The 15565-nt window shown below is 39.4% G+C and overlaps 1 protein-coding gene across 1 annotated transcript; it reads right to left on the bottom strand.

Annotated features, from left to right (window-relative positions):
• Nucleotides 1-6504: 6504 nt before the first annotated feature.
• Nucleotides 6505-15517, bottom strand: RB195_011819 (uncharacterized protein; the record flags this gene model as incomplete). The annotated part of the gene is made up of 12 exons (XM_064193396.1): nt 6505-6647; nt 6947-7044; nt 7157-7279; nt 8166-8335; nt 8405-8551; nt 8610-8780; nt 9332-9487; nt 9558-9644; nt 9705-9951; nt 14326-14395; nt 15221-15305; nt 15470-15517. 12 exons carry the CDS (start codon nt 15515-15517, stop codon nt 6505-6507), a joined length of 1545 nt encoding a protein of 514 aa, XP_064050979.1.
• Between the last annotated feature and the right edge of the window lie 48 nt (nt 15518-15565).

Raw genomic sequence — 15565 nt, forward strand, 5'->3', positions numbered from 1 at the left:
CCGTTGCAGAAACATTTCTAGTGCTAACGCGGAATGGAGACGTATTTCCGCTCCATGCGATGCGTTCCGTCCGCAAAAAGAAGGATAGCACTGTATTTTTATAGGATAGCTATGTATCCAATCAAGGCGCATTTTTCCGCTGGAGCGCGTTTATCCAACTGAAAGAATTTTATTGGACACGGGGCGCTGAGAGACGAGATGTAGTGAGGGTCCCGTCGCGGACATATCCACTGGAATAATTCCTTTTTTCCGGGATTTGATATCAGTACGAAATGGCACGATTATAATACAGTTTTTATTCAGCGAATGTGACTAACGACAATTCCTAAGTGGTTTTTTTTAATGCGTAGAGCGCAATTCAAAGCACCATTCGCGTAGAGAATGAAGCCAGTTTCGAGGGTGATGTTCAAGGCGCCCGCTGTCCAAGTTTCAGCAAGAATGGTGAAATTGTGATAGCTGTCCTTATTGACACTGTTTTCTTCCAGCAATCCTACACGTATCACATTTTTGTATATGTTGTCTATTTAATGCGTTCCTCATTCTACTGCCTTTTTGTTCATTCATGAGAGATAAGGCAAAGAATGCGAATGAAAGTTTTCGTCAATTGAATGTTGGGCGAATGTTTTCGTCTAGACTGTAATCGAATCAGAACAATCTGAAACTTGGTCCCAACTCGATCGCGACCGCCGGCTAAACCGCGCCGCTTCGAGCGCAGCCGCTTACACAACTGCACGTGCTTCATTTCGTTTTGAACCGACTAGAACAACGTGACCCCACTCTGATAGACGTTGTTTATCATGCGTTTCGTTTTTATTTTGTTTTTTCTTTGTTTTTATTTTCTATGTATCAGTTGTCGTTGATGATACAATGCCTTAGAATACTGAACGCTTACTATTCTTCTTCGCGATCATATCCTCACATTTACTTGCACTTACACTTCGTGTGATTTTATTTTGTTAATTTAATTAGCTTTTCAATCTATAGTTTACTTTCCAGTTTCCCTTTCCAGTTTATTTAGCTGTACCTAGGAACTTCGCTTGGTGTATTTCTCATTGTAAATTTCTTAGTTCGCACTGCTCCAAACAGCGGTGAGTTAAAATCGAAAGAAACATTTCAATAGCACTATCATCGCAGTTACTCATAAGATTGTCCCTTCTCTTTTCCTTAAGGTCTAGTATCAGCTTAGCGATAATAGTCATTCATCGAAATCGCTGCATTATAGTTTCACATGGATGTGATCCTCGATTTTACGGTCCTCTGCCCTCGTGGCTGTGGTTCCTCTTCTTGCTGTCAAAGATAGTGTAGCATTTTCTTATTCCTCGAAGAATTGGTCCTAATACTATCAGGTATCCTAATATCTAAGAGTCTCCGGCCAGGATAAAGGCATCGCTCCTTAGAAATTAAGGAACATGGGCGAAGTTTATTTGGCGGGGGCTACTCAGTGGCGCTCTTATTTCTGAAAGTAAATAACTAAATCGTTCGGGGGCCTAAGACATAAGGATTATTCTTAGAGAATTTATGACATGTTAGCTAAAGTTACTAGGAAGATAGAGCTTCCAGAACTTCTAGAAATAAGAAGTCACTTGAATCAATCTCCTCCAACTACATTTTCCTCGGGAACAAAGAACTGCTTAGAACAAATTCTTTGAAACTATATCGGAAAGCGCATTACTGCGACCATTGAGATACTCTTGAAAAAAGAATTTTGAATGAAATATTGATGTTTGCTGCGATTTTCTCCCGAAAATGTATTCAGGGCCAAGTTGTACCTGTAGTTGGGCGCGTAGGCGGTAATTTTGACGCACATTTCTAGCACGTGCCCTGTGTTCAGTTCTGTGGATCAGTGCTTACTGCACTTTAAATTTCTCAGAGTAAGGAAATTCTTCTAAGCGCACTCGAAATTCTAAAGGAAATCGTAACCGTAACAACGGTGCTGACCGGTTCACTTCACCGCGCGTTGGTCCGCGAGCTCCGAGTTCCCGACTTGCCGTTGGATGCGCGGGCCACCCACTCCGAGTGTTTAAAGCCGTCGTTCTACGCGTCGCCGATATTGGCAACGGAGCGCGACAGACGTCTGCGGATGAGAGCTTCGTTGATAGGATCGACGAGCATCCATCGCTATCTCATCGATCAAGGTGAGCAAAAGCTGTCTTCCCTCCTGCTAGTGCAGACTATTCAAATATCTCTCCTCCGACATCCTGGATTCGCTACCTCAGCACCAATTCGCTCACTTGACAAAAGAAAAAAAAAACGATGGAAAAGAATGTGATTGCACTTACAATTTTGAAATTATCTTTGATATTTCCATGGATTTCACTCCCTTTCCTATCTCTTTTCCCTCCTGCCTAACGTTACTAGGCATCTGCTATGGGTATAATTTTTATGTTGCTGCAAATATAATTCGCGAGAAAAAAAAAACGCTGGAGAAGAGTGTCACTGCATATACCATTCTGAAATTGTCTTCGATGAAATTGAGCTATGTTAGTATAGTAGCCAAAATCAAAATAAAATATAAAAATAGCATTAATTAAGTAGAAAATAATTAAATAGTTCCTCGTAATCTCAAATAAAACAATATTTTAGGTCTTCGAAAGTTACCTGGGAGACGAAATGCCGTAATCTGTCGTAATAACCTGTTAGGCGAAATCTCCCATCACCCCACGAATCTGAGGTGGTACGGCTTTCAGACGGGTAATGCCTATACGAGGTCGTAGATTATGTAGAGGAGGGTGATTCCGTTCATAACTTCCTAATCGCAGCAAAAAAAAACTGCCCGGAAGATGCGGCGCGCTGGCTGCACAAGTCTGGCGCGCTCCAATACAACCCTTCGCAGACAACAGCGCCCCGGAACGCTCGGAGCATCATGTTCCGGGCCGTTTTTTACGATTGGGAAGAGATGATCAGGATCACCCTTTTCCTCACAATCTACCGTATAGGCACAACCCACCTGAAACACGTACCATCCCAGATTCGTGGGGTGGTGCCTTTAAGATATTTTCGCGCATGGACATGGATAAGTTGATCACATTGCGAGAGAGAGAGAGTCCACGATAGATTGGATTCTAAAAAAACGTTAGAGTGGATCCTAAAAGATGCAAAACGCTTTCGAGAGAGAGTAGTAACAAGATGGAGTGATATGTGTGCAGCATGGATGGATCGCAGCCGAGAGATCAGGTGGATACGGTGATTCAAGGACCTCTTCAATGTCACTAACGAGACTTACTAGTATCTTGGATGAGGATTTTGAGGGAAAAGAACTATGTCAGAAATGATGCTAGAATCGTACGATCAATGAACGCGGGCGGTCTAGGTGTAGGTCTAAGTGCATTCGGACACGGTTCGCCTTTGAACAAAGAACATTTAGTCAACTGTTGTTGTTTTGGATATCCAGGCTCTTTATGTTGCTATCACCACGGGGATTTTGCGAGACAACGGGACATGTAGCGTTCATTATTGATTAGTCAATAATAAATTCATTATATTAGATGAACTCCGACATCATTAAATTTTTTTTTTATATGCGTTAAAGCAATGCACAGAAATATGCTCTAGAAATACTGAAAATACTACGAAATTCAGAGTTAGTCCCTGATTTAACAATTCATAAGAATTTGAAAGAGGAAATTATGGCGTGAATAAACACTGGATGGAAAACAATGAATTTCACGCGCCACACTGCCAAACCTATAAAGGGATTCATTTCATTAGCGAAAACACGTGGTTCTAAAGCGGAGCGGATTTGTTCCCCATTCTTTTCGATCGGATTTTTACAAAGGATTAAGATTTTGCTGCTATTAAGGGATCGATTCATTTGAAGAGTTTGCTTTGCTTAATGGGTAGTGATTTAGTCTGTTTCTCGTTTCTTTTCTTTTTTCTAAGCAGGATTCCATCCCAGCTTCTGTTTGTTTGTTCTATTCATAGTGTAATATCCACATATTCATTTCAAAAAAAGGCGAACGAAAATAGTTTCTCCATGGTTACTCATTTGTTGGTGATTCTTGTCGTTTCTGGTTTGTATTTGCTGAATTTGCTCCTCTTCCATGTATGATCCCAACGCGGGCTGAGATTTTGATCATGAAAAGATCGAAAGCTTAACTTGTTCAGCTAACGTTTCTAGCATCAGAAATATTTTATGATATTGCAGATCGTTTGCATTCTGCTGCTGTTTGATAGTTCTTTTGTTGTGGCGCTTCTAGTCCAGTATTTTAGCTAAACGTTAATCGAATCCGTCTTTTAAAATGTCACGTCAAGTTTAGAGGAATCACTGTACCGCACAGAAAATTATCAGAAAAGCGAAATTGACCTCGTATTATAACAGACTAACCGCTGCGCTCCACCGCACCGCTTCGAGCGTAACCGCTTACGCAATTGCACCAAGCTTCATGTATTTTTACCCTACCATATCTCTTTTGTTGTTCAAAGTGTCTAAATGCGTTCTACCGGGTAGAAAGAAAGATTGATCTTGTATTGTAATAGTTCTTTATGAAGTGAACTTCTTTTGCTCTTCCTCTATTGAAAAGTAGAAGAAAAATTGACGAAGAGTTACAGAAACGCCATTTGCGATGCACTCAAGCCGTAATCTATCTATTAGTAAAAAAATAATAACCCCTTCATAACGTAACAATGTTGCTAGCACCAAAACCGATGAGTTCCAAGTAACAACTCTTTTTTTATGATTTCTGATGAGTCATTTGTTGTACTTGTTCGCACCGCCACGAACAAGATGCTGTGGTTTTTATGTTCTTCAAACACTTCCTTATCTTTTGTTCACTTTTGCTTGGGATTGGGGGAAAAAGCTACATTCCAAAAGCGATGCTGCATCTTATTCGGTTTAAGCCATACACTGACATTCAAATCACATATATCAGAAGCTCTGGATGTCTTCATTCTTTTCAACTTTAAAACTTAGATTATTTAATGGTTCGGAAATGTTTTGAAATCTCACCGGTTCTTCATATCCGAACACTAAACTAATGAGAATTTTGAACCTTGACACAGACTCAAAGCGGTATGTGCCACTTCATCCCTTCAGCTAACCTCAAGGTACGAATCATCTTTTTTTTTTCTTCAGATCATTTTTCTCATTGTTTCGCTTGCTTTCTCTCTTTCTGTAATTATGAATACAATCGTGCTTTCGAAGCCAAGAGCTCGGACAAATTTTCAGGAGACAATGAATAAAATTATTATAGTTTTTTTTTAATGTTTTGGAGGTGAACTTTTGATAGAATATGATAGAATACTACGAGATGCCGCTCTTGGAAACTGGTTTTTGTGGAACGCACGTTGACAACATTCCTCGCCAACCCATCGTATTGATTTCAAGGTAACTTTACCCAGGGGAAATGATACGCTAGTCTCATCGATATTCCTCTCATTGTATTAATGCTGTGCGATCTCTATGCTCTACCTACAGAGCTCGAAGATATGGGTGAAGGGTAGTTGGGGAGCCTTCTGGAAGCAAATAACTAAACCAATCCGGCCCTAAGACTTAAGCATTAGTCTTGAACTTGGAGGATGTATGAAATGTAAATTGAAGTTACTAAGAGAAAAAAGTAAGATACAGCGTCCAGAAATAACAGCGCGTTTGAGCCCTCCTCCCCAACTACAATTTCCTAACCCGCAAACGATTCTGAATTTATCTGTTGATAATATGTTATAGATTATATGTATTATATCCCATATCCCAAACGGATTGATTAACGAGACACTTTATCCTTTATTTTTCGAATTATAACTAAAACTCCGCCATTCTTCTATAAACAGTGCGCATGAAAAGAGGTGTATGTTCATATCAACTCAGTCATCACGAATACAATGTTTTGCGGAATCCCAAGACAATAACACAAGATAATTTATTCCAAATCCAGAATCACCACTAGTTGAGGAATTCAACTTTTCATAGTTTCATATGAAATAACACTTCAATTTCAAACACCATATCAGTCACATATATTTTACACTGTAAGTTACATCTTTGAGTGAATTTATACTATGGTTAATAGATCTTTCTCCCTAAAACATCAAAACTGTACCAAAAACGGTACTCTTTAGTGCCGACCCAATGAAAAATGTTAAAAAATCGATCACTTTCACCACACTGCAATGTGCATGGGACACCATGTATGACATCCCGAAAAGCTGTAAGCGATATGCGTTGGCAGCACATATAAAGAGAAAAGAAGAAGAAAAAAGTGTATGATGGCGAAACATGTACAAATGATATAATTGTCGGAAAGGGAAAAAAAAACAACTAAACAATGCAAAGTTTAAAACGACATGAAATCACAACTGATTGAGAATTTGGAGGAAGCAGGGAGTGAGGAGTGTACAGTGACACATACAATATTCACTTTAGTTTTATGGACTACCGGGATGATCTAGAATAACAATGCAATAAATTAACTAGCATTTAAAGGCAATATTTACATCACAGCTCGTCACCTAACCACATCTACACTTCGTACTGCAATGACTTCAATTTCGGCGATTTTCACTGTTCTAAGGTCAAAATATCGACGGACAACCTGACCAGTCCCCTTTCTCCTTACATTCCCAGTAAGTTCCCATATACTTATGGAGCAATGTGCCTGTTAGTTCATCCTGAGTTTTTTGGAACCATTTTGGTTGATATTCTTCGTAGGATAGTCCTGTAATCGTGAAGATCAATACATTACTATATATCGCTGGAAGAATTTGCTTTTCTGTGCGTCCTAAGTGAAAAATGAAAGGAGTCACGCACAAATTACGACACTAGGACGAGGCAGTTTGTGCTTTATACTGTCATATTTATCGAAATTGAAATTACGGATATCTTATGATTTCGCACTGTCTTTTCAATCTTTTCTTCTGTTCAAAGATGAATTGGAATAGTATCAGTTAACTTGAGAGCTATGAAAAATTCGGAATTTCAAAACATGAACCTTCTTATGGATAAAAATTACCGTACCTTGTTGCATGGCTTTTTCCATCTCTGCTTCGCGTTTTCTCCGTACAGTACGTTGTCTTTCTTCTAATTGTAACTTTATCTTGTTAGCTTCATCCCATCTACAAGGAGATATCACATCACAGAAGCAACCATTTCGCTCAGGAATCAAAATCAAAGTCGAGATCAATCAAGATCACAAATTAAGTATTGGAACGAGATTAAGGCACGAACCGGCCTTCTTCCATTAACCGTTGATCTGGCCGTAATCGACTATCAGTTGGCGCTACACCCGGCTCCGGCTCATTCAATTCGATTGCTAGTCTTGTAAAATTGTGCATCCGTTCAGCACCAGGACTGAAGAAACGGTAGATGTGTGTTTAGTAAAAGTTTTCAAAAACGACAGTGTTAACATCGCTACGGCAAGATTGAGAGAAGCAATAAATAGACAACACTGTAACTCATATCGCCTTACTCCAGTACTAAGCAGCACTAAGTGATTCTATGGAGTGCTTCATGGCTTCAAAAATAGTACGATCCTAACAAAGAGCAACATGGATGAAAAAATATAGAAATTGCTTATGAAACAATAGAACTGAAAACTAGGACTACATATATTGGATTTATTGTTAGAATTTCAGTGCATACCTACGAGTGTGGATATCGATCGCTTCGAGAAGATATTGATTTGTTCGGTTATACTAGTGATATCATAGCAAGAACCGCACCGGCTCCGGTCGAGCCGGTGCTTCGACCCCTTTAACTTTTGGACAGTTGGCAAAGGGATCCTCATCACTTGAGCTACCCCCTATGAACTGAACCATATGAGCTAAACCCCTTCACCTGAGGAGGGTCTGGCTTCTCCCTATTGCACCTATGGACAAAACACAAATAGGTGTTGTGAAGTTACATGCTAGCGACGCAGCCAAATTCAAAAATTTGGGCCGCAATTGAGGATTTGATAGGAATAACGGATTGACCTTGAGGGTTTACAGAAAGCGCGTGAATTATCACTGATTAAGGTTGAGAAAGGTTGCTCTCTATATATCTAGAGATCTGAACTTGAAAATAAGCGAAAATGAACCCGCTCAGCTGCAAAAAATCACCAACGTGACCGCTAAGAGAAAGAGCTACCAAAATTGGTCTCACTGCATTCTCAGCGACGTAAGACCATTTTCATTCCTGCACTACCATAAGTATAACTAAACCGTCGAGGAACAAAAAACCACAATTAGCAACCCACTGTGGTGGATTAACGGTCCAAATGCGTCGCGGTTCCACGTCTAACTCAATCCTCGTCTTCTCGCCACTTCCGGTAGTCCTGATCACTTTGAACAGATCTACAGCCTTATCCCATGTGCCTTGTACGACTAACTGTGCTTCACCATTCGAGTTCTGCACAACACCGTAGATCTGAAATGGAAGTAATGAATAATAATGGCGGAAGAAATACTTCTAACTAAGAATAACGCGTTCGCATACCTTTCTCGGTGTCTCGCGACTAAAATAAGAATACGGGAAAAACTTCACAACACATTTGTCACCAGTACCGTGGTTGATTATTTCCATATCACCATGATTATCTATCCATAATTTACCAACAATAATATTGTGCACAGTGGTCGTAATCTTGAAACAAATTGCACTTTTAATCTGTTTCACGAACAAATCTATAAGGAACGCATACCTTTTTGTAGGAATAATGGTTTTTCGTGCCAGGGAAATATACATGTGTGTAGCCAACAGGTATTACTGATAAATATTTACCACGAAAGCGACTGGTCATAGTGAAATCTTGATACATCACCCAACCGTTCCCCTCTGCATGATGTGCTGCTGCGGGAGGATGGTGAGAAACCTTAAAATAAGACAACATGCTTCTTCGGAACAAAGATGAATTAATTCAGTTCGATTTCAGAAATAATCAAGAGTAAGTGTGAATTACAAAATGCGACACAACAAAAACGCACAATTACCATCAAATTCCCGTAAAGAGAGAATAACATGAAATTATGAAAGTAGAATTGAAGATAAAACAAAAAAATCCATAAATAAATTTACATGTGGGCATTGAAACATGCATAAATTTTCATATAACTGAAAAATTCTGTGAGAGAACAGCTTCCCGGCATCTCATTATCAAAGATTTACAAAAAATTATTTTCTTCGACTTCTTCCAGGAAGACATCCAAAAATTACATGGGATGATAGTTTCAAACGACTTCCTACCTCGAGTATTTTATTTCCCTTTGATAAAATCAGGGATATATCTATTAGAACAAATTTCACTCATTAATAAGACAAGACAGCAACGGAATAAAAATTCAATTAAATTTCGTTAGCGTTCTTTAAAAGGATGCGAATTGAAAAATAGCACAAAATCAACGTAAAGCAGGTCCCTTGTCTGACCTGTTCTGTAACACTGCGCCATCCTAGGTCGTTCGTACGATCGCACTCATAGGTCTCGCCCAATAGTGGGTTAAACGGTTTGTTGGTGCGATTGCCAGTAGTCGAATAGTTGCTGACTGCATAAGCGGCGACATAAGCCATTTGTTCGAATGGTTCCTACACGTTTATACATTAACATTTTACAATGAAAGAGAAAAGGAAAAAACCAAGGAAAAAGAAAACATACTAGATGGGATGCCGTTTCAAGCAATGATGCGTACTCTAGATCTTCCGTGATCCTTTGTAGCACTGACAATGGTTCACTGAAGTTTACCTAAAAGGGAAGGGAGAATAAGAAGAGAAGTTATAGGATTAAGACTGCCTCAAAACTCACTGGCATGGGAATCTTTGACAACTCTTTGCCAATGCAATTTTTCATTATAGACCATAAATTGATAGGAAGATCAGGACGATCCGGGATAGTGGACCGCCGTTCGCGGCCGGCACGACTACGTGATTCGGTTGTGCGAGTGGGCATAAACGATGAAGGCGCAGATGCCATACCAGCAGCTGCACTTGGTGGCGCGTCATTCAACGTTGTAAACGACTCCGAATCGGAATTTGGGCCAGATCCATGCCGTCTGAAAATTGAAAAAATAAGGATTAAACTGCGAGAACAGAACAAAAATATGTAGTAACGTTTCCAAAATATGTTTCAGTTCAGATAGTCTCAACATACAATTTTCATCATTTTGAAGGCAACGCCAACGATAGACAACCCTACCCCCAAATAAGAGAGGAAAAGAATCACAATAATAAATACTGTTAAATAAATGAATGTTTTAAAAAAGTAATCAATAAAGCTCAAAAAATAGTATCTAGGTTTGCGGGGCAGAATTCACTGCGGATGAGCCACTGACACCCGAACAATTGGAGTGTATGATTGCGCGATGGCAATAAAATGACGAGAATGTTTTCGCTGCAAGCAGACATCACCAGACAGACCACAGATATTTATGATGATACCAAAAAAAATTCAAGAAAGTAACTTCTTTCCCAAGAGACCAAGAAATATTGGCTTGACGTATTATGGTGACAGATGGACGCATTCAAACGTCCTTTAGAAACTACAGCAAACATTGCATCATATTTGTTCACAAAAAAAGTCCAAATGAATGTAAAAAAAAAGAAGAAGAATGGAAAAATCTAAATAAGAAACTGGGACTACAGAAATCGCTCAGAAAAAAATCGAAATTGATTGACTTTTGTATTTTAGCTGTTCTATCTGCTATTTGAAAACAGACACACACTTCCTTTAACTATACAATAGTGTATAGTTAAAGGAAGTGTAAGGCACTGCGTTGTACAACCCAACGGCAAAATCGGTCATAGTACGGTAAAAAAACTCAGGAGCCATAATTGGCACTAATACGAGGAAGGCATGCCACCACTATAACCAAAGCAACCCTTCACCACTTATCCTCGCAGTGCGACTAAATCGGCCAAAAAAGGGCGATCTAGCGACTTTGGAGCTAAATTGATGTCTTACATCTTTCCTCTAAACCTTTGGGAAGTACGTACGCGAGCAGGTATAAATAAAGCATCCCAGAAATGGGTACCAGAGATAAATTAAGCGTCACACCGAAAGTTACATCATTGATGAACAAAATCCAAGAGATAGCTGTCAGTCAACAAAAAAGTACAACCAAGAAGTTAAGGAAATAATGAAGAATTTGATGATATGATAGTAAAAGAAAAAAATAGAATAGAATGGAAGAAAATGGATTTGAAATGGAAATGAGATCGAGAAATCAGTGAAGCTACTTCTAACCAATTTATAAATATCACATTTTTACAACATTAGAACTAATTTCAGCGCTAAGTCAACATGAAAACTGAACATTATATGGAAATGAGAACAAAGTCCATACCTTTCTCGCAATTTTCTCCAATATAAGTTATTCGTTTAGTTTTTTTTTTTCTCATTCCTGCTGCCATCATTTTTGTTTGCATGCATTTTTGTTTGCGGCGCACACAGCGCAGAAGTTCCCGTTTCCACGCGATCAATAATGATCGATGAATGAACTGTACTTTGATGTACATTAGTCATTGGAGCCCATTATATTTGTGATTCATTTCACTTCATTGCTACAATTGGTGACGTAGAGTCAGGTTTCACTTCAGATTTGTAACCGAAGCAGCTTCCATTTATAATTAGTACATGAAAAATAACTTAGAAAATAAAGCTGACTAGATTTAAATTCATAAATAAGTTTAGGTTATTTGGGCCATCAAAGAGCAGAGGAAGAAAACGAGAAAGTACACATGAATTATTCAAAATAGTTCACGTGAAAGATATTAGCAAATTTCCGTGTTGCCCTGTGCCTCAGATATTTCTACTACTAAAATAGACCTTGGAAAGCAGTTATCTTTAGCAAAGCGAGTTTTCATAGTCATTACGTTTGTTAAATGTATAGTAGGGCTAATAAATTAAAATAAAATAATCATAAGAAAGGAAAACTGATGCAGTACAAACACTACTTGGTTTCCAGGAAGAGCCCGAACAGTCCAATTATGCTCAACACAGTTGACTATATATATTCGTAGACTTACATACAGGCCAAAAAATCCATATCCATAAAGTCTATCTTAGCGGAAATTCTCAAAATAGAATACATAAAAAAAAATAAAACGTAAGACTCACAAGAAAAACACGTGAAAAACAGTAACCTTACTGCAAGTCAGCATTTTGTTTATGACTGTGCCATCTAAGATAGCAAGTCGATAGGATTGTGCGCAAATCACAAAGTGAGTCCCTCGTCAACAACTACTTAGAAGGAGCAGCACAACACTAAGCACTTCAGGGAAATGTCAAGTTTTTTTTCTAAGATTTTTTGTTATACTTCGAAAAAAAAAACTTAGGGTCACGTGACGCTCACGAGAACATTTTTAACAAACTTAAAAAGTACTCATAAGCGACTACCTTCGTTAGTAGACAGCAAAAATCACAAAAGAATAAGAGAGTATGGTGGACTTTCAAGCAGCACGTATTGTATGAATAGAGGAGGTTAGCTAGCTGTTATCGATTATACAGTCATAAAAACGAATAAATCGAATAAAATTAAATTAGTAGTAGTTTTGAGATGTTTCCGAGACGTAAAATAGAACATGAAGGAAGAGCAGAATATGTCTGACTCCAACATAACAGCATTTTATTGATCGCCGACAAACGAAGTCCTCAGCGTGTTACCGATATTCGTAACAACTGCTTAAACACAGCATGCTACCATGGCCACAGCAGCAGCAACAACAACGCGGCAAAGGCGCGCTTCGTCAGATCGACAATAGAGAATGAGAACGAGTTCTCGTCATGCCACAGGTGAATCAACAATCGCAAAAAGATCAACGTCAAAATTACGATATGTGAACACATGAAAAACTGCAATTATACACACTTCAGTAGCGAAAGACACTTTCGTGGCTACAATGGGAAGGTACTAAAGCTTTCAAGTCTTAGGCCACGTAGGCGAATGGATCACAGAATGCACTGCGATGATACCCAATGGGTGTTGGATGATTCGCGTGTAGGCAGCAGTCGACTACCGGCTAAAAACTTTCAAAAATTCGGGTAGGATCTGATGGAATTATTAATTCATCACTAAAAAGTTCATCAGATCCTATCCGACAAACTTAAGTAACTGGTTATGTGTAAAATTTTGGACGATTACAACAAATAGTTTACTTCAGTGAAGTTCCAAGTAGCTTATGAAATATGCTATGTTTGGTTTACTCCATATCTACATTTAAAAAATCTTTTCTTCACACTTTTTCTAACTTTTATGCAATATTATTAAAGGCATCACCCCAAAAATCTGGAGTGGTACGGATTTCCAGTGGAGTATTCGCATACGGGATCGTAGATTATGGGGAGGAGGGTGATTCCGTTCATTTCTTCCTAATTGCCGTGGAAAATACGGCTTCGTTCCGGCGCACTATATTCTACAGGAAGTTCGATTGGAGCGCGCCAGCCCTGCCGCACCTTCTGAGACGTTTTCTACGGGAATTAGGAAGAAATGGACGGAATCACATCCCTCTCCATAACCTACTATCCCGTATACAAATACTCCACCTGAAATCCGTACCACCTCAAATTCGTAGGGTGATGCTTCTAAGAAAGAACGTTACCAACAACTGGAGATCTCTTCAACATACTTTAGAAACACTAAATAGTTCAAAAATTTGTGCCTGACCATCAGAATAAGTAGTTCGAAAGTACTGTTTGCTCTCCCAATCTGGAGCTGATCTAAAGGAGGCATTCGAGAAAAAAACAGCTCATGTAGTATGGTTTAGTATCGATAATTTGATCGCTCGTCAAACAATGAGGTTTGAAGATATTCCCAGCAAACAAATGGTTAACGCATTCAAAATTCAATGCTGTAGGTACATGTGTGCGGTTTTTTGTAGATGCGACGAAATTTCCTGCAAAATTCCTTTCTGCTGCGATGCGTGCAGAACAACTGGCATCACAACAAACATGTAATTACCGTGAGAAGAATAAGATTCACGCTAATAACTTGTAAACTGGAGAAAATCTACCTCAGTACAAACCTTCCCGAACTGAAATGCAAACAGCAAGAAAGAACAATAGGCCTTCAACAATAAGAGAAAAGATTTTCCAAAAGTTTCCAAACTTGTTATTCAGGACACTCATATTTGGATGGTACCCTCCTAGAAAACTCGAGACTATTGAAGAAGGAAGAAGAGAAATATCAGGGGGAAGATAGGGAACATGAAAATGTGTACAAGCAAATCGTTGGTATAAGACAATTAAAATTCCAAACATTCTATTGTGAGCAACGAAGTAAAAATAAATGTAATGACTGAATATGAGAGATTTGAAAGTAAACATTATTCAATTATGCATTGCATAATACACTGCTGTGTACACTACAATTAATGCTGGCAATTCCCTAAAGGAAACTAAATCTGAAACATGGAAACGACGCCGTTCTTACCTTGATCCAGACAGGCTCAATTCTTCTGCAGCATCATGGAATTCGTCTTCCATGTCACTATACGCCGACACTGAAAACGTTGAATTCTGTCACCTTTGTACTGGAAGAGGCTGCTTAATGCCAACTATTCGTCACTTTCCCCTCTCTTATAAAACAAGACAATATTCGCCGTTTCGTTGCGATTTTCTATCCACTTAAAGGCATCAACCCACGAATCTGAGGTGGTGCAGATTTCAGGTGGAGTATTCGTATACGGGATGGGAGACTACGGAGAGGGGGGTGATTCCGTCCATTTCCTGCTAATTGCCGTAAAAAACGGCCCGGAAGATGCGGTGCCGCACAAGACTGGTGCGTTCCAATCGAACCTTTTGTACAAAATGGTGCGCCAAAATGAAGGAAGCTGTATCTTCCGGGCCGTTTTTTACGGCAATTAGGAAGAAATGGACGGAATCACCCTCCTCTCCGTAGTCTCCCATCCTGTATACGAATACTCCACCTAAAATCTGCACCACCTCAAATTCGTGGGGTGATGCCTTTAAAACGGCTCTAATGATAGCATCCTCACATTTATACTACGGTCGAAACGACGTGAATCACGGCCCAGTTGCGTAAGCGGCTGTGCTCGAAGCGGTGTGGTGAACGTATCGTAACGTAACGTATCAGGATCGAGTGGGGACCCCTCCTAGCACCATTCTTCGCTGCACTTTCCTATGGTTCCACCTCTACGCAGCGACGAATGCTGCTAGCAACGTTCTCTCTCAATCCCAACCGCTACGTTCCACTGCGCCGTTTCAAGCGCAGCCGTAACTCCATTGTTTCATTTCGTTTTGACCTTACTATATATTCACTTTTAAGAAGAAATAAAATGCATAGGCTACCGCCTTTTAAGACTCACAAGGAGGATTGAAGTGGTTGTTATCCGTAAGGGTCGCAGCTCTTTCTAGACTCGAGTGTTGTTTTGCCAATGTCTCTAGCTGTTCCTAAATTAGTGAATAATCATAGGTAAGAACGATTTGAAATAAAAATGAATTTTTTTGAAAAACGATATTTTTCTATTACGCCGACGAACGATTTTATTGCTTGGGAAAGAGCTGGAGAATTCACTCATAAAAGTCCACAACAATGTAGAATAAATGAATCTAACCTGGAGCATAACCTTCTCTCGTTGTTCTGTGGCAACAACTTTCCCCATTCGCCGGGAACCACGATCGGAGAGGTCAACAAACTCTTCCGCAGCTTT

Source organism: Necator americanus, chromosome III (genome assembly GCF_031761385.1).
Source record: "Necator americanus strain Aroian chromosome III, whole genome shotgun sequence".
Taxonomy (NCBI): domain Eukaryota; kingdom Metazoa; phylum Nematoda; class Chromadorea; order Rhabditida; family Ancylostomatidae; genus Necator; species Necator americanus.